The sequence below is a fragment of the Neovison vison genome, chromosome 7 (assembly GCF_020171115.1).
Source record: "Neovison vison isolate M4711 chromosome 7, ASM_NN_V1, whole genome shotgun sequence".
NCBI classification, from domain to species: Eukaryota; Metazoa; Chordata; class Mammalia; order Carnivora; family Mustelidae; genus Neogale; species Neogale vison.
In genome coordinates, this window is record NC_058097.1 from 129,215,225 (window position 1) to 129,233,972 (window position 18,748).

General features: G+C 38.2%; 2 protein-coding genes across 5 annotated transcripts in view; both read left to right on the top strand.

Moving 5' to 3' along the window:
- CCDC82 (coiled-coil domain containing 82) overlaps nt 1-12,770 on the top strand; it is a 31,545-nt gene extending 18,775 nt beyond the window's left edge. For 3 of the 4 annotated variants that reach the window (XM_044258261.1, XM_044258262.1, XM_044258260.1), the window contains 4 exons: nt 1,530-1,654; nt 4,478-4,648; nt 6,767-6,952; nt 11,853-12,770. In XM_044258261.1, the coding sequence (XP_044114196.1) occupies nt 1,530-1,654; nt 4,478-4,648; nt 6,767-6,952; nt 11,853-11,918 (548 nt within the window). In that variant the 3' untranslated portion in view covers nt 11,919-12,770. The other variant, XM_044258263.1, reaches the window with a different exon arrangement.
- A 3,394-nt stretch (nt 12,771-16,164) lies between these two features.
- The window catches only part of MAML2 (mastermind like transcriptional coactivator 2), a 346,273-nt gene continuing 343,689 nt past the window's right edge, over nt 16,165-18,748 (top strand). The window contains exon 1 of the mRNA XM_044258264.1: nt 16,165-17,993. Coding sequence (XP_044114199.1) covers nt 17,481-17,993 — 513 coding nt within the window. The 5' untranslated portion in view covers nt 16,165-17,480. The remainder of the gene's footprint in view (nt 17,994-18,748) is intronic.

Here is an 18,748-nt window from a genome sequence, read left to right on the forward strand (position 1 = left end):
TGAAAACAGCAGAGTAGTTCAATTGCCTTATGTTATCCCAGACTCTCTAAGCTCATTGAATTTCACCAACAGTTATATGCTGTTTTATGCTTTTGTGCCTTTGCTCATGCTGTTCCCTCTTTAAAATGAATGTAAAGTTGTTTTCACTGTGAAAGCTACCATGACCCACTCAAGTAATATTTTTACACCCTCATTTGTGCTCTGGTGGTACTGATGTATATACATTTTTCATACTGCATTGAAAATATATTTTTGCCTTCCTCCCTCTAAGAGAACAAGAAGAACCTTACCTTAGATATACACTTATCTCTTGCATCTAGCACAGAATCTGGAAGTTAATAAAGACTGAAAATATGTTGTATTGAATATCTACCTAATTGCCTGAGATTTCGTTCACATTTTATTGAACAAGTATTTATTGAGTGCCTAAGGGCATTTATTTGAGTACTGGGGATATGCAATGACTATGACATGCAAGATACCTGCCCTCATGTTGCTTAAAGTCTAGTGGAAGAGACAGACCATGAATGAGTAAACAAATATATAACATAATTTTAACTAGTTTCCAAGAACTAGTGATTAGTTCTTGGGGAAAAAAAAACAAAACAAAAACATAATGGTAGGTTAAGGAGACCCAAGTGTTATAAAGATAAGGAAGGTATCTGTTAGATTGGTCAAAGAAGGTCTCTCAAGAGGTGACTTTTAAATGAATGAATCAGGGGAAAAGTAATGCATAGATTTATCTGAGAACACAGTAACTTCAAAGACACTTAGGTAAAAGTAAGTTTGGTGTGATAGATGAATGCTAAAGAAGAAGTGGAGTATATATCTGAGGGAATATTACCCAGCCATAAAAAAGAATGAAATCTTGCCATTTGCAACAACATGGATGGATCAACAGGGTATAATTCTAAGTGAAGTAAATCAGAGAAAGACACATACTGTCTCATCTTACTTGCATGTGGAATTTAAGAAACAAAACAAAGGAAAAAGAAACAAACAGACTCTTAACTATAGAGAGCAAACAGGTGGTTACCATTGAGGAAGTTGGTGGGTAGATAAGTGAAACAGGTGGAGGGAATTAAAAGGTACACTTACTGTGATGTGCACTGAGTAGTGTGTGGAAGTGTTGAATTACTATATTGTACACTTGAAACTAATATAACACTATATGTTAATTTTACTGGAATTAAAAGAAAATAAGTTTGATGTATTCAAGGAACAAGTAGAAGGCTTCTATGGTTTTTTCCTTTCCCTAGTGCTCTGATGGAATGTTTTCTTCTTCATAAATTTCAAATACTTCTAACCAATTAACCAAGTATCTTTCTAAAACTATGGGAAGAAATCCTTACTTATTTAATTACTTAAATATTTCCTAATAATGTTTCTCAACCTTGGCACTATTGGTATTTAAGGCTGGATAATTCATTGGTGTGAGGGCTTAGATAGATAGATAGATTGATTGATAGATATTTCCAAAGGGCTAAGTGATTATTTGTTGTTGTCATTGTTATTGTTCCCCTGAACAGATGGTACCAGACAAAAATCATATGCACAAGATATGTTGACATCTCTCCATTATTTGGACAACCGCTTTATTCAGCCTCGTCTAGAGAGTTTAGCTTCTAGAAGTCGTTGGAAAGAGCAATATAAGGTATGTGGTTTAAATTGGTTTTAAATTTCTGGCTAGTGGGGTTGGGAGTGGCAGACATATCAGGATTTAAATATCCAGTTATTAAACTGAATATTGACTGAATACTAATTGAATAATTTTCTAAACTATTGGCATTTTTCTTTGTTAAATAATCAGCTTGTTTCTCACCTTTTCTAAAGGCTGCTATTGTTTTAATTATTATAGTACTTATTATATGTATCTGGTAGTTAGGTAGTTCTAAATGATGAATAACTTTAGAACATCTCCAGAGCTTAGCCCATCTATTAAAGTGAAGTTTTTCCTCACAGAATATTAATTATTGTTTCAGAAAAGAGTTCCACTGCTAAAGAAGTTTGAGAAACAGTGGGTTTAACTTAAGCTTAACTGAAGCATTTTCAAGGAACATTAATGTGTGAATTATACTCTAAATCTTCAAGAGGGTGATGTAGAATACAATAGTTGCCAAATTTGTGTTTTCCTTTGAGGCTGCTTTTCATGAACTACCTTTTATCACCTAGAATAATGGATTTCCATAATATAATTTGGGAAACAGTGGCCTAGGTTGTCTTTGACATCCTTCTTGACTTTAAGGTTTTGTAATTATTTGTAATTAAGATTTTGTAATTTTACCAATTTCAAGAAAGCATCTTTTTAGTTTATAAGATTTATTATAATCCATGTTATCTCATAGATTTCTATTTTATGATCTCCAATAGTAGAGGCTATCTTATATAATTTTTAAGGATTTTTTTCTTAATCTCCCTACTTCTAATATTCTATCTTCTAATGATTCACAAGAGGGGGGAAAAATGCAAGGTAACAGAAGTTCAAGTTCCTAAAAGTCCTTCTAGCACTTAAATCATTAGCTGATCTACCTCATTTATGTCAGGAGATTTGGCTCATTCAAGGCCTGTTCAGTCTTGAGTTACCTGATAAATTAGCCACAGATGGTTTAGGTTTAAGGGACAGTTATGGGATTACAGAAATAGAAGACTTCAGTTTGGAGGATGGCTGAGTTTAGGGTCACCATATATATCTTTTTGACTTTGCATGGGTTTTTAACCTTTCTAAACTCCGGTCTCTTCCTCAGATACAAAAAATATTTGCCTACTTTAAAGGGGAATATTTACTTATCTAGAAGATAAAATACACAGCACAGTTCTTAGAACATGGTTATGCCATATAGTATTTTATAGACCACATAGTATTTTCTTTAATAGAAAAATAGCACATATTTATTGATCACTTAACTTTTCCAGGTAATTTTCATGCAATGCAAAGTATCTTATTTGATCTTCAGAGTAACCCCATGAGGAAGGCACTAATCTTTCCTTTGTTTTAGAGATGAGAAAACTGTGACTCTGAACACAAGGTTACACAGTTAGTCATTATCTAGGCCAGTATTTAAATCTAGAAATCATAAGGTCGTAGTGTTTCTATGACTCCAATGGCCCATGACACTCTGCTATATTATGCTTAACTCTACCCTGGTATATTATGCTGAATTTGGATTACCTGATGCTGATAAAGTAACTGCAAGATACAAGAAAATATTACCTTAAAAATTTAGAGACATGGGCAATTCAATATGATCTTGGTCAGAAGTAGCTAAGTTATGCTGCAAAAAATAAGTTATGTGACAGATCAGCAATGAAAATCTTAACAGCTTAACCCAACAAAACTTATTTTTCAGTTATATTTTATGTCCGGTGTAAATCTACAAGTGTTCTGCATATTGTAGTCACTCACAGAGCCAAGCTGATAGAGCTTTCATCTTGGATGTGCTTCCTTACGTACCACAGAAACGAGAAGGGAAAGTGGTTTAGTCACCTAGTCACTCTGAATGTCATCCTGCAAGTGACATGTGTCACAAACTGCCATGAAATATGAAATATGAGAAATAGTAAAAGTAGACAAAATGCAATTAAGTTGTGAATCATACAGTGTTAAAAAGGAGGCTATTGGTATACTGAATATTTAATTACTGTCAGGCCTATAGAGAATATCAAAGTGGATTAGTAACCCTGCTAATACACTCACTGTATACAGTTCAAATATTACAGTAAAACCTAATCTACAGTACTAATTATGACATTAGTATCTAACACAAGCCTAGAGTGTGAGCAAAAATATACAACCAGAAGTAATTGCACAGCTTGATAAAGCTTATTTATGAATGCCAAATATTTTCTCAGTTTGCTTACTCATAGCTAATTCAGCTATTAGACTATCCATATCAGTGCTGGGCACCTAGCAGTCCTAGTTCCAACTTGCTGATTTTCATAGGCCTTTTAGTAAGTAGCCATAAGACTATCAAATCATTTCTGAAATATTTTGTGGGAAATAGGATATAATTTACACCGTAGAGACTGAATGTGATCTGGTTTTTCTCAGTTTTTGACTAAGCTAAATGAATTCCATCTTTTCATTACAGTATCCTGAATTTTTGCTGCTCTTTTTTTCTGTTTTTAACTATAATATCTCATTTATGCTAATTAGAGAGAGGGAAGAGAAATAAAATCTGTGAAGAACACTACTTAATAGTAACTCAAAAGTAAGAAACTAATTTTTTTTCTAGTCTGGTTTCTTGTCATTGAGCAACCTAAATTATCTTTTTATTTAAAGATATCTTGTCAAATATCTACTGTGTGCTCTGTGTTAAAGTAAGGCATAACAGTGTGTTTGCTCTTATGTCTTACCCCATTATTGTGATTCCTAATATGGGTTTTAATTTGGCTAGGTTCTTTTTATGTTTTACTTTGTTGTGGTCTTTTCCAGTGGAAAAGTGTGGAAAGCTTCATTATGTTTTTCAATTTTTTCCAGGAGCGGGTGGAAAATTATTCTAATGTAAGTATCCATTTGAAGAATCCTGAAAACTGTTCCTGCCAGGCCTGTGGATTGCATCGCCATTGCAAATACTCGGTGCATTTATCAGGAAAGTTGTACAACACCAGGACTATGGAAACAGATGACTTCATGTCACATGATAAACAGGTACTTTTCCCTCTCATTTTTGTTTTCAGTATTTAGAAATTTTCAATAACTAGCTTGCACAAATAACCCTGTTATTTTTACAAATGGAGAAAAGCACTAAGAGAAGTGAAAAGAGTAGAAGGGAAGGTATACTTTTTGAATGAGAAAAACATGTCTAGCATATGTCTATGGCAAATGAACTCCTAATTCAGATCCTAAACTTTGTGTAAGAACACATCACCTAACCTGCGGGGAGGGGGGAAAGGGTACAGGGTGAGAATGAAAAGAAATATAACTGGGGCAAGGGAAACAAAAGTCCCCTTTGTGTCCAAAGGAGAATTTAACCCAAGTGGAAAATTTTATGACAGATAATCTACCAAATTGACAGTCGCCAGGTAAATTATTGAAGATGCCTGTCATCTTAATATGAGAATAGAAAGAAAACCATGTTTTAGCCTAGAATATATCAGAAGTGTGTCAAATCTAGATAATTGACAAATACTTAAGGTGCTATTAATTTTGAATGAAAAGACAAAACTGAAGAAAATATTGGAAAATTTGAAGAAAAGTATTTGATAAAGCAGTACAGTATGAAGATAGAAGTGCAGGTGTAGTCTACTTCTATTTATTTTTTAATCTTTATAAAAGTATTGCATTTATAAATGCAAAAATATTAATATTGAGCACTTCCTCTGGTGAATGTGTATATCCATGAAGGGTATGTGTGTTTGGCGGGGGGTGGGGTGGGGTGGGGGGTGGTGGCTCTTAGAGTTGCCTCTAAATACTGCCAATTAGTTATTAAGCTAGAAATAGATTATTAATCTAAATCCTTCTACTACATTGGGTAGTATGATTCCTTAGTACTAGTGGCAATAATTGATATAATAATTGACCAGATCCCTCTAAACAATCTGCAAGAATCACAAGAATCACTTAGAAAATCACCAAGAATCAACATGGGGATAATAAATTCAAAATTAGTTTTTAATACATCATTTGGCAAGTTACTATAAAAATACATTATAGTTAATATGTTTAAAAATATTGTGTTTAAAAACTGATCTATGATTTTTTATGAGGTAAGACACATAGACCCCTAATAAAAGTGATTTAGTACTTTAAGGATCATGTTCTATTGTATAAGCCAAAAATAGTGTTGTACATTCACTGTCTTTGATGTCTACAGCTAATCCTGGAAAGGAAAGTGAGTTAGAAAACCATTTCTGGAGTTTTGATATTCCTGTGAAAGGGTAAAGATTCTGTATAAAATAGTTATTCAAATATCTAAAAAATAAAAGCAAAGAACATTAATATACTCGTCACACAATGGAAAAACATCAAAGTTAACAAATGTATTAGAAAATTATTATTCTCCACCTAAAGGTATAGAATTAAAACCTACCTTAAAATGCCAGCTGATAGCTCTCAAAGTAGCAAAGTATTTTAAATCAAATGATAAAATGCAGTTCTGTCATGGCTGCATTGACAGAATTTTTTGGAAAAAATTATTTAGTGAAAAACTGCCAATATTGAGTATAACCATATACTTATAACTCTTATAACCATAAGAGTTTATTTCCATTTTATATGTTACTTCTAAACTAGAAAAATATCATAATCCAGGCATTTTTAACAGTAACTATGTACATAAAATTGCTTGAATGCTTTTCTTGCTTTCAGGTATCCCCATCCTTCTGTGTTAAAAGCCATTTTTCTCCTCCTCCTCAAATTTGGGTAGCTGTCTTCTGAAGACTCAGTTCAAGCCTCACCTACTCAACGACTCTTCTCATCTCTGAATTGGGTTAATTGTCCTTCCTCTCTACCTTGATAGCATCTCTTGCCCAGCATTTGACACATTGTTCTGTAATAATTTGTTTTTCTCCCAACACTGTAAGCTCCCAAAATACACGTAGTACATCTTTCCAGTGCTTAGCCCAATACTTGAAACATAACAGATGCTCAGTTTTTTTTTTACTCTAAGTTATATAATGAGAGAAGGTAAAAGAACTATTGTATAAACATTTTAAAAATTAATAATGCATTATTAGATTTTGCTAATATACAACAAGAAAGGCTGTATAATCATTACTATTTTTTTTACTTCATTTGTCAGATAATAATGTTTATTCTTTGATTTAGGTGTTTACTGTTGGCAGAATTTGTGCTGAGCGTACCAGAATTTATCATAAACTGAAACATTTTAAGTTCAAGCTGTACCAGGAATGTTGCTCCATTGCAAAGACAGAAGAAGTTGAAGATGAGCAGGTTAAAGAAACAGTGGAAAGAATTTTCAGTCAGTCAAAGGATAGTGGCTGGATTAAGGAGGTAAGGTGAATATAAAAGAATCACCTCATTCATAGATTCTGGAGCCTAATTATGATCAGCGAAAGGATACACATGACTAGAAGACATTAAATTTTAGAAGAGAATCTCTCCTTCCGCCCCCACCCCCGTCTTTGTATTTTCTCTTCTTCCACCCATTCCTTTCATGCTTATCATTGTCCAACCCTGAACAGGTACCCTGATGTTCTAAGCATTCCTTCAGCTCATCAGATAAATTGAAATCAGCAATAATACCACTCTGTCCTTTCACTTTTATATAAATGGTATTCCTTACATATATATTTAGTCCCCTTATTTGACGAAGTGTAGGACTCACCTCTGCTTGTCTGCTTCCTATTCTTTAGAACAGTTCTTGTGACCTGAGAGTGAAGAAGCACCTGGTGCCAATCTGAGGAAAGGATCTCGGCTGCCAGTTCTAATACCACCCACATCCTCTTCTTGAGGACATGGGCTGAGCAGTGAGCACTGTAACTGAAGATCAAGGGGAATGCAGAGGTTTCAGGCCACGGCACTGATTTTGATTCCCCCAAATCCTGTTGATCACTAAATTTGATATCAGGGATAAAGTGGGGGTTTTGAAGAGTGCACTGGATTCCCGAAGATCTGCTGGCAGCTCATAAGCTCTGGTCTGCTCACAGAGCTTTTAGAATTGCTTATGGTACTTGGAAAGAATGCTAATATGATTGCAATCTTCTAAAACAAGTCTAGTTACGTGAATGTATGAGAGAAAACATATAGTAGATTTGCAGGCAACTCAGATCAACACAATATTTAATCTTAAAAAAAAAAGAGTGACTTAAGATCTGTTGCCTGGGTTATTTTTATCATAGGGAATTTGTAAAAGAGGAAGATAAAAAAGAAGAAAGCTTAGTGAATAAACTTATAAGCAAAGGGAAAGAAAAAGAGAACAAACAACAGGAACTTGTCAGGACATGTCATGTTCCGCAGAGGTCTCCCAGTCTGGACAGTGCATCAGAACTGGTTTCCCTCTGACAATTATCCTCCCACCACAAACCCCATCTGGTGATCTCTCTGCATCTCCCCCACCCAGTCTGGACCTTTCTGTAGTCTTTCTCTCATTTTACTCTCCTCAGCTTTTTATCTTTTACTTTGCTTCGACTTCTCTCCCAGTGCTTTCCTCCCTGTCCTCCTCTGTGCTTTTCTATCTGCTTTAGGGGGGAACCATTACTTATCCAGTAAGTCCCATCTTCATTTTCCATGATGATGTGAAATTCTTAGCTGCTTTTATTGGTGCATTTAAGGGTTGCCAACCCTCTAGTGGAGTTGGACAACCTACTGGGTTGTCCTACTGGGACACCATTTTTTAAAGAATTATGTACCAGGTATAGAAAAATCACTGTGCACATACTGTACATATTATGTAATAATAGTATATATTAAGAAGACCATTAAACTTCTTGCAGAGAAAAACTAAAAACACTACTAGATCATGTACCTTAAAGAATGAGTAACAGGGTTTCTAACAGAAGGGACCTGGAATAAGAAAAAAATATTCTTAGGAGGAAAAAAGTCAAGTGTTCTATTAAACTTCAAGAACAACACACAGCATTGGGCAGTTATTTCAAGTTCATGCATGTTTAGGACAATGTGCACATTTTTTCCCACATGTAATATTAAAGAGCTTCATTTTCTTTTTGTGATCCTTCCTGCTTTAAAAATACTTGTCTATGGATTTTCTCAAAAGATGTCCTAGAGACCAAAGTTTAGAGCCACTGTAAACCCATATGCAGCTTTCTGTGCTGTGATTAAAATTCAGAATTTATCAAGTGCTCTGACATTTCGCAGCATCACTCCGCCTGCCCCTCAGTGTGAGTGTCCTTGTGTGACACCATTGCATGTGCTTGTGACACACACCTTCTTTGGCTGCAGGCTTCATGGTCATAGCTACCCTAACCCTTCTGAATGCCAGGGCTCAGTGCTGCTCCAGGGGCCCCATCTGTGGCCCTTTTCCCTCTTACTTCCTTATTATTATGTCAACCTATTCTTTTACCTCATACAAACTATCTGGTCCTGGCTTTCCTCCTAGTTTGTTTTACACACCTTGCTTTTTCCCTTACCTGCTCCTCCCTCCTCCAAGTGTTTCTCTTCCATTGTCTCAGGATATCTCAGCATTTCTTCCCAAAGACCTGCCAGCTGGACTGACTTCATTCTTACTGTTCCTTCTCCTAACAGTTGAGCTAGGATGATCTGTTTTTAACTTAGGATGATGTTAAAGGGTAGGAGCTACTTGAGTGTAAGAAAGGAAAGAGTGATAAGAAAATTAAAATAAAACCAAAACCTACAATAAATGTAATAAAAATAATTGTCTCATTCTAAATTAGACTGGAAGAACATGCTATCATATGCCACTGACAAAGTTCTAACAGGTGTTCTTATTAAGAAGAAAGTGAATGTGATGATGGGATTTCCAGAAAAGTTGAAGATAGGGTTATTGGGACGGGGTGGTGAATTCGTGAACATCAGGAAGTGGAGAAAGTAGGTCAATAAAAGTATCAAGTCTCAGTTTTACAATTATATGTAAATTTTAAATGTATTACATAAAGATTGTTACATAAGAAAGAATTTTAAATAATAATTTGATATCCCATCCCTTCCTGAAACTCCTTATGCAGGCTATTCTTCTTTCCCCCTTTAAAACTTCTTTCCTTTTCTTTTTCTTTCGCTTCTTAAACTGATGTTTCTCAAATTGTGGCTTTAACTACCTATGTCATAATCACCTAGAAGTTTGCGGAAATTGTGTAGTTCCTAGCCTCATGGCAGTCCTATTGAATGAGAATCCTTGGGTTAAACACCCAATATTTTACAAATTAGGTGATTCTTAAACAAATTGAAGATTGAGGGCTACTGCTTAAAGGTACATTGTCACTCAAGGTTCCCTTCTCAGTCTCTATATAGCTCTCTGCCTTGACAAACCCATTCCTTTCTTCATGTCTAACTGCTGTTTCTGAACAGAAGACCCCAAACTCCTTCTTTTACGTTCTGACCTCTTTTCTCACACTCATTTCCACAGTTCCAACTGTTTTAATCAGTAGGTCCGTCCTGGCATTCGAAGAGGTTAACAGAATAAGATCCAAACTCTCTAGATTTTCAGTAAAAAAGAATGATGGAACCAGAATCTTTAGGTGGAGAGAATGATCAGGAAATATGGACTGCCTTCTGAGTTTCACTTTTCCTTTGGAGGGCTTTCTTTTTTCTTACTAAAGCTGACCCCACCTCACCCCCCTTTAAATCTCAGAAATAGCATACTATATTAGTTAAAAGCATGGATTTAAATATTTTCTAAGAGTAGAATTTGGAGGCAAGTTACTTTATTTCTCTAAGTTTTCTCTTCAGCAAAATGGAATTAAAACAGTAATAGAGTTTTGGTTGGGAAATTAAGTGATCAACACATTTTAAGCATTTAATACTGGACCTAGTGATTAATAAGTGATCAGTTAATGTTAACTGTTATTAGTAATAAAAGCGAGGAGAGGTTTCCTTCCTTTTCTTAGTATAGCTGGGAGAGATTATAATTTACCAGAAAAAATTTAATAAGAGAAAAAAGAAAGCATAAAAAAAGTCAAACTTTTAAGGTCTAGGTTTCTAATTCTAGAGTACTTTACTTTTAACTAGTAGAACCCAAGTTCTTCGTCAAAAGAATCCCTAAGTAATCCAAGGATTATTTCCCCTCCCGTTCTTTTCTGCATTCTTTCCAGAGAAGGTGATCCCATCAGAGATCTTCAAGGAGAAAAAAATTTCATGGCCCTGCCTAGAAAGAAAGCACACTCCTCCTATACTTTTCCATAGGTTCCTATTACCACAAAAGTCAGGGTCATCAGGATCTCTCTTCTTCACTGGGAATAGAACCAGAGTTCACAAGTAGAGAAACCATTAGGTCAGTTAATCTCCTCAACTGAAGTCTGCAGTTTGAACTTTCCAAATCATCTGTGGAATTTCCAAATCATCCTGACTCTTCTCTTACCTTGTCCTACCCTGGTCTTGACTCTTCATCTTCAGTGGTTGTCACTTGAATTTGGAATCTCATTACCTAACTTATTACAATAGATTCATAACTAAATGCCAAACTATTCTAGAATGATGTTTTACCATTTTTCTTAAAATACACCCCAGATTATGTCAATCTCTGCCTTAACACTTTAGCAGTTTCACATTGCCTGTCACATTATCGCTAAACTCCTTCACCTAGCATTTCATACTTTTTATTCTGTGACTACAACCTCTTTGGTTCAGTCTCATCTCTCTCCATTCCCCCCAAAACCCCTCAAATTATAGTCAAACCCCATACTTTCTTGCTTCTTTACTGTTGTATGGACTGTTGCCCTTCTCCCACCAAATCTTTGCCAACCAAATCCTTTCTCCGACAGTTTAAGTGCTACTTTTTCCTGACCACCTCAACTAACCATGGCTATTCTTCTGAACCTCCATACAGTGTCTGTATAGTTCTTTAAGGCACTCGTTATTGGTGTATTACCACTGAACTCTGGCCTCCTTAGGGACAGGGAAAGAAATTTTTTTGGTATCTAGACAGTCATCAGAAAGTATTCAATATATGTTATATGTTCAACAAATTTTTGTTGAATAAGTTATTGAAGTTGTTATACTTCTATAAGTATGATAATAAAAAATTATATTTTATAAAAATATTATGAGATTAATAATAATGTTCAGCTTTATTTCTTTCTAATACTTTATGAGTTAGAAATGCTTATTTGAAATTGTGTTCCTGTTAATAAGATTTTTTGTTCATGATTATCCTGAAATGAGAAGGGAACGTATTCCTGTTTGTGTCTATAGATTGAAAAGGCCTACCTTATTTTCTTTGCTTTGAGTAAAATAACTAGCTTTTTTATTATATACACAGAAATATGGTCAACTTCAAGAATATCTAAATTGGGCGGATTACTTTCAAGATGAGAAGTTTGACTGAATTGTAACACATTTCCTTCAGAGAAGATTTTATAAATTCCTGTAAATGTGAAGATCATGGGTCTTGTTTCTCTGTATCATGTGACATATTTGTATATTTTGTGTGTATTTTCATGGGAAATATCTTGTTTAAAACATATATTCATCTTAATTTCCATGAAATGGCACTCTACAGTCAAATAAAAGTTTTATCTGCTGTACATAAAAACATTAGCCTAATAATTTTTAAGAGTATTTTAAAGTTATAAAACAATGCCTTTATAACAGATGATTATCAAGCAAATGAGCTGTTCATGTCCTGTCTTAGTAGACAAATATTGTATTTTAAAAATGAATTCAGACTAACATCTATGTGTATTTATTATTGAATCCCTACCCAGATGTTTTTATTATCCTTTCACAGTATTAAATGATCTGCACTGATATATTCTGTACTGCTGTCATTATCTAAATCAGTGGGCCATGGAAGAAACGTAATGTTTCATTCAGTTCAATCCCCTCATGTCAGAATCAAGACTGTAGTTTACCCACTCAAAAGAGGAGTGCTTTTCTCCTTTTCTAAGGAGTCTTTCAACCCTCATATTCAGGAATAATTTCATGATATGTATTTTCATGCTTCATAATGTTCTTTCTATTTTTTATTCAATTTGTCTACATGTTAATGATTAAGATGTATTTTATTTATTTTTATCCATAACCCTTCCCATATATGTATTTATGTTAGGATCTGAAGACCTCAGACAAACTCAGCCAAAAATAGTTTAAAAGCATACTTTGGCATTTGCATTGCTTTGCACATCTACATTTTCTCATAATATAATAAAGTGAAATGGTTTCCTGGTGACCAAATGGACCCTGTCTATTCTGTATCTTTAATTCTTAAAGGTAATATCATAGTAGGATCTATTTTTCGGTGCAATTTTAGATACTTGTTTCTGACCCCAAGTGTTGACTGAACCTGGCTTCAGTTGTTATGCTGTTCATGCATGGAGTTCAATCTACGTGCATACATAAAAAGCTACACTTCATTAAGTCCTTACATAGAGATTACGTTAGTATTTGCTTCAATTTTCTGAAATTATCCCTATTCCTACTGTAAGCAAAACATGTGGAAAAAGCTCACAAAGTGCTGAGAATACTGATGCTGATGTTTCACATGAGGAGTACATACCTTTTTGAAAAGTGTAAAATAGAAATTTCAGTCACATATCTCTATTCTTATTTCTCTGGCATATGGAAATAATCCTTAACTAAAATGAAGCCATAGTTGAGAGCTGAAGATGAGGTGACAGTGCCCAAAAAGAAGCAAGGCAGAACTGGAGGAAAAGTAATAGTCAAGTTGGAAGGGTGAAGGATCATGAATGACTTGTAGAAAGGAAGGCCATGGAAAATGAAAGTGAATGATCTATAAAGTATCTCTATTGCCCCCAGGAGCATCACTTCTCATATGCGTGCGACACTGCAGACAAGCCCGAGAATGCTGAAGAGTGAGATTGCCTTCCACCTGGAGAGTTTTTTAAATTAATTTATGTATTGTTTTAAATATCATGCATTTAATTTGTAAAAATTAAGGCACTAATGATTAGAGGGACTTAATGATGGCAGCTGAACCAGTTCCTAGGTCAGGCATCTTGCTGGCATGAAGCATTTTTCCCACTGGAACAGCATTCTGACTGTTGATCAGGAAATGTAAAAGTAGTTTTGCTGATGTCTGCAGTTACTGCAACCAAGCAAACTTCATAAGTGGGTGTTTGAAAACTACAAGAGGCTTTTTAGGTATACGGTAACACCAAAAGAATGGCAGAGAGACAAGCTGTTAGGAAACGGAAATGAGCCTGGACTGGGGGGCCAAAAGCAAGGAGTCCATAAGAAAATTGAAATGTTGAAAAAACTGAATTAACCTCAAACAGGCATTATGACATGCTGTATGATTTTATCATCATCATAAGCATCAACATCATTGATTTGCTTTAACACCAAAAAATACTTTGTAAATTTAAAATCCTACATGTCTGTGAAGTGTTTAGATCTTGGCATTTATTACTGTAGTGTTAGGTGCTTTAGTGTTAAGTAGCCATGTTAGGAGAGATGATGAGTCAAAAATGGACAAGCAAAAGGAAAGCAATCCTTGAAAGAATTCATATGGCTACACAGAAACAAGGGTTAGAGAACAATACCATTAAAAGGAGGGGAGGGAAATGAGGAACAAAATAAATGTTTATTTTATTGGCAGTTGGATATAATTGACCATGCTTTCTCACTTGTCTGCTCCCACCTTCAGATGGGTGGTTCTATTCACTACTCATTTCTTGGAGGCTTAGACTCTAGCAAGCTGATTAGAGTGTAATTGCAGCTTTGCCATATTGAGGCAGCAAGCCCAGTGGTTAAGAGAGCACAGGTTTGCCATCGGTGTTGAGGTAGAGCCCTGAGCTGTTATTTCCTAGTCACATGAACTGGAACGAGGAGTTTAATTTCTGGGAGCCTCAGTTTCCTCACTTCTAAGTGAGGTTAATAATACATATCTTTCAAGACTGTGGATTAAGGGAGATCTATGTGAAGTGCTGTGCCTGAAATAGTGATTAAATAAACAGTAGCTGATGTGAATGGAAATGAGGATGTGCATAATGATTTCAGCTTGAATTTAATGGGCTGTAAAGGAAAAATATATAAAAGACACTCTAAAAAAAGTGACATACACCGCTGAATATAGTAAAAAATCTATTAAACTGCTTGACATGTTTTTAAGGTATGTCCCTGTCTAGCATGGAAATCAAAATTTGTATCAGAAAGGAACAACGGTTTTGACTAAGGATTCTGAGTTACTAATGAAAATCAATGCTATGGCATCACTGTCCAGTAAAGGGTGTTTTAAATTTAAACGTTGCATTTTCTCTTTTATCAAGTATGATTGCTGAATATAAAGTACCCATATAATGGAAGATAATGTCTAATGAGTACAACTTTTAAAAAAAAATCAAATGTAAAATGATCAAAACTCCTTCAATTTTTAATGACACCTCATGAGAGAGTTCCCCATGAAATCTGCATACCTAACAAAAACAAATTCCTGCCTTTCCGCACGTAACTAGTGAGGAACTTAGCCTTGGAAAGGACAGAAGTTCCAATGAAAAGTAAAAAAAAAAAAAAAAGTTACATTCCATCAGAGTATACTTGTCCCCAACTCCAAACAAATATTCCAGAACTTGTGAAAATAAAATGGACTAAAGCAGACCAGCCTATTGGGAACTAAATCGTAAATAAATCCAGTCTTAACCATGTTTCCATGGACTTTACCCATTCATTTCTTTCCATAGGTCAATTTGGAGAAGGGCCGTGTCACTGCGGTGGGAGTATTCGTTTAAATTAATGAAGTCCCATTGCTCGAGACCTCAAATCCAAGTGACTTGGGAGTTAGGACACACAGCATGGTTATGGTCCCGAGGATCCCAATTTTGTGCTCACCTAAACTTCTTGAAACTCCACGGCTACATACTGAGTTTTCTCCATGCATATGTAAACCAGATAGCCGGGGATCTTGCAGTGACTTGTCATAAGTCATCTCGTATTTTCAAAGAAAAACCTTCATTTTCTTTTCTAGAACTGGGACCGGTGATTTCATCTTCATAAAATCTTATTTACCCCTGCTGAATTGCTTGTAATCACCGAAGCTGACTGACCCAAAGACGCACAGAACAGGCAGGCAGGTAGACAAGACACTGGCCTCCCCTTTCCGGGTGGGCTAGCGATGTGATTTCCTCTGCCCTCCCGCCGCCCCCCGCCCCCAACACGCACATCCTCGCCCGCCTTCCTTATTATACTAATGAGCATTTCCTCCGTGCTCACCCAGCTCTCGCTGGGGTGCTCAATGGTGTCCTTTGCAACCTATTGAAAAATGAAAATGATATCTTCAGGGGGGCGTCAGGTAGGTCTGAAAGGGAAAATACATTCCCTGACCGGGAATTTCTTCAACATTTAGAGCTGGTGAAGTACATGGGTAGGGGTTGGGGAATTTCCCCAGCCTTCCCCACTCGGCCAAGTCAGGCTACGGGAGCCCCGCCGAGACGCGCCGCGCGCAGGCTGTGGGATTTACGTCTTCGGCCACTGGGAGGCCCTCTGCGTTCCCCTTTCTCGCGCGCCCGGCTGCAATTACTCACTCGTGCAGTGACACCAGCCTTCCACCAGGGAGCCGCCGCTCGGCTCTCCCGCCCGCCCCCTCCCCCCGCCCCCATCTGCAGCTTGCTGGCTCTCTCTTTCTCCCTCTCTGTCTCACTCTCTCTCTTTCTCTCCCTCTCCTATCGGAGCACAATGAAAGCCTGTGTACCGCCGTGACTCCGGGCAGTGGAGCCAGTGTCAGCAAAGCGGCTAACAACAGACGGGAAAGAGAAAGGAAAATACAAGCTACTTTTTTTTTTTTTTTTTTCTTTCCATCTATAAAGCGGAGCAATACAGGAGATAGAACCACATTGCTTATTGCGAGTCCAGACCCTCAGATCCACTGGCCGGGGATGGAATGTACAAAAGTGGACAGAAAAGTGGCTGGACATGACTCGGTGCAATTTGCTGGAAGTTTGTAAGTTTGACCATCGTTTGTAAATTACTCTCGGAAGAGTTTGTCTCTCTTGATACTGTGTTAGAATAGAGCCGCCGGGGGTGAGAAGCGTAAGCGGGAAAGAAAAAAAAAAATGTGTTGAAGGATCTCTCTCAGTGGCTAGCGACTTCAGACTGCTTTCATTTAAGGCTAGGAAACCTTAGAGGGAATGAGGATTTTTACCGGTGATTGGATTAGCTGAAGAAAAGAGCATGGTCCAAAAGACCAGTTACTGACATTGTTAACAATTGAAAAGCTATCTCCCTCTTTTGGGAGAAGACAACATCCTACAGTACCCCAAAGAGGAGAAAACACCGGAGCCAAGGGAAAGAGAGGAAAAATTAAAAGCCAACAGACAGCCTCTCTTGATTTTTGTACATTCTGAACATTGCCTTTGAAAATTTCCTGAAACAGCACTTTTTTTCCTAACCCGAAGAAAAGTAAAGGCTGCAGGTTACATAGACGTGGTAGAGATGTGTTTCTCTGCAGAAACATCCCCATAAAAAATTTTTCTGAAACAACTAGGTGAGGGGGAGTCCAATCTCTATTAATACTCCTCTCAATTCCCTTTGCTGTCTGTTTCTGTCTCTGGCTTGACAATCCCTGAATTCTTGCTCTAACCCCCAGATCGTGTGTTTACAAAGTACCTAGGGGCTCTTGTCAGCCTGGTGGGGGGAAAAAAAAACCCACCAACTCTGTCCAAGTTCTCAAGAGCTGTCAAATGCAATTAGAGTAAGTTGATAAGGGTTTGTTTCCAACTAATCCTCTGCGACTGGTTCTGCTCTGTCTCCTCACCCTCTTTTTACTAACTCCCCTCCCCCACACCTTCTCCACGGCTCCCCCCAACCTCTGAAGACCTCTATTCATGTGGCCCTGAACACTGAGCTCACATTGTCAAAAACAGACTTGCCTGCAATAGCCAGCAGTAGCCTCCTTCCACCTCACCATCCCAGAGGCAGCATTGTGTCCAGTAAGATGGGGGACACAGCGCCCCCACAGGCCCCCACAGGAGGGCTAGGGGGGGCCCCTGGGGCGGGGCTCCTTGGAGGGGGCTCAGTCACCCCGAGAGTGCACAGTGCTATCGTGGAGCGCCTCCGGGCTCGGATCGCCGTCTGCCGCCAGCACCACCTGAGCTGTGAAGGACGCTATGAGCGTGGTCGGGCTGAGAGCTCAGACCGGGAAAGAGAGAGCACCTTGCAGCTCCTGAGCCTGGTACAGCATGGCCAGGGGGCAAGGAAGGCTGGCAAGCACGCCAAGGCCACTGCCACTGCGGCCACCACGGCAGCCCCTCCACCGCCCCCTGCTGCCCCTCCTGCAGCCTCTCAAGCAGCGGCGACAGCAGCCCCACCGCCCCCACCAGACTATCACCATCACCACCAGCAGCACCTGCTCAACAGTAGCAATAATGGTGGCGGTGGTGGGATCGACGGTGAGCAGCAGTCACAAGCTTCAACCCCTGGGGACCAGAGGAACTCAGCCCTGATTGCGGTAAGGCACCTGGTTTTTCTCATGATTCTCGCTGTGGTCCGCTGGCCTTCTGTGAGGGTAGAGCTTGCCTTGGCCTGAGGGGGAGCGGACAGCAAGGAAAAGGGCCGAGGTACTACCTGGCTACCTCCCAGGCCATCGGGTAGGCAGTCTGTGCAGCTTTACTCTCTTACTCCTCAAGTTCTCTGGTGCTCATTCATGGCTATTCCTACACTCGTAGGCTGTCTCTTAGGAAGTAGAAAGCCCGAGCTTCCCAGAGGCCCTCTGGAGTCAAGAGTGGCTACAGCCTGGCAAGATCTGAGTGAGCCGCTGAGGAAGGCCCTGCCCTCACAGATCTTCTCTTCTGGCTAGCCAGCTCTGATTAGGCCCAACAAGCCGTGCTTCAGCCTGAATTCCCCTGTCAGTCCAGCTGACCTTCCTCAAAGCCTTTTCCTGCTTTTCCCATTTCCCCTTTGAAGTGGCCCCTTCTTGGGTTAAGAGACCGTAAGTGGCGATCTCTAACAGAGAAGTTCCATGAGTGTCCCCTCAGTCGAAAGAGAAATGTGGGGAAACATCCCTAAGACGGGTGAGGGCATGTTTCTGAGAGGCTTACTCCCTGATTTCCCAGGGATGCCCCCACTGCCCCCTCCCACCGAGCTTCCTTTCCCGGGCACCACAGGCAGGTCATGCCAGCTGACAGCGTTCAGGACAGTGAGCAGGCACGGAAGGGGCCGTTTACGCACTATCATTCTAGGAAGTACCTTGTCTTCAGCCACTCC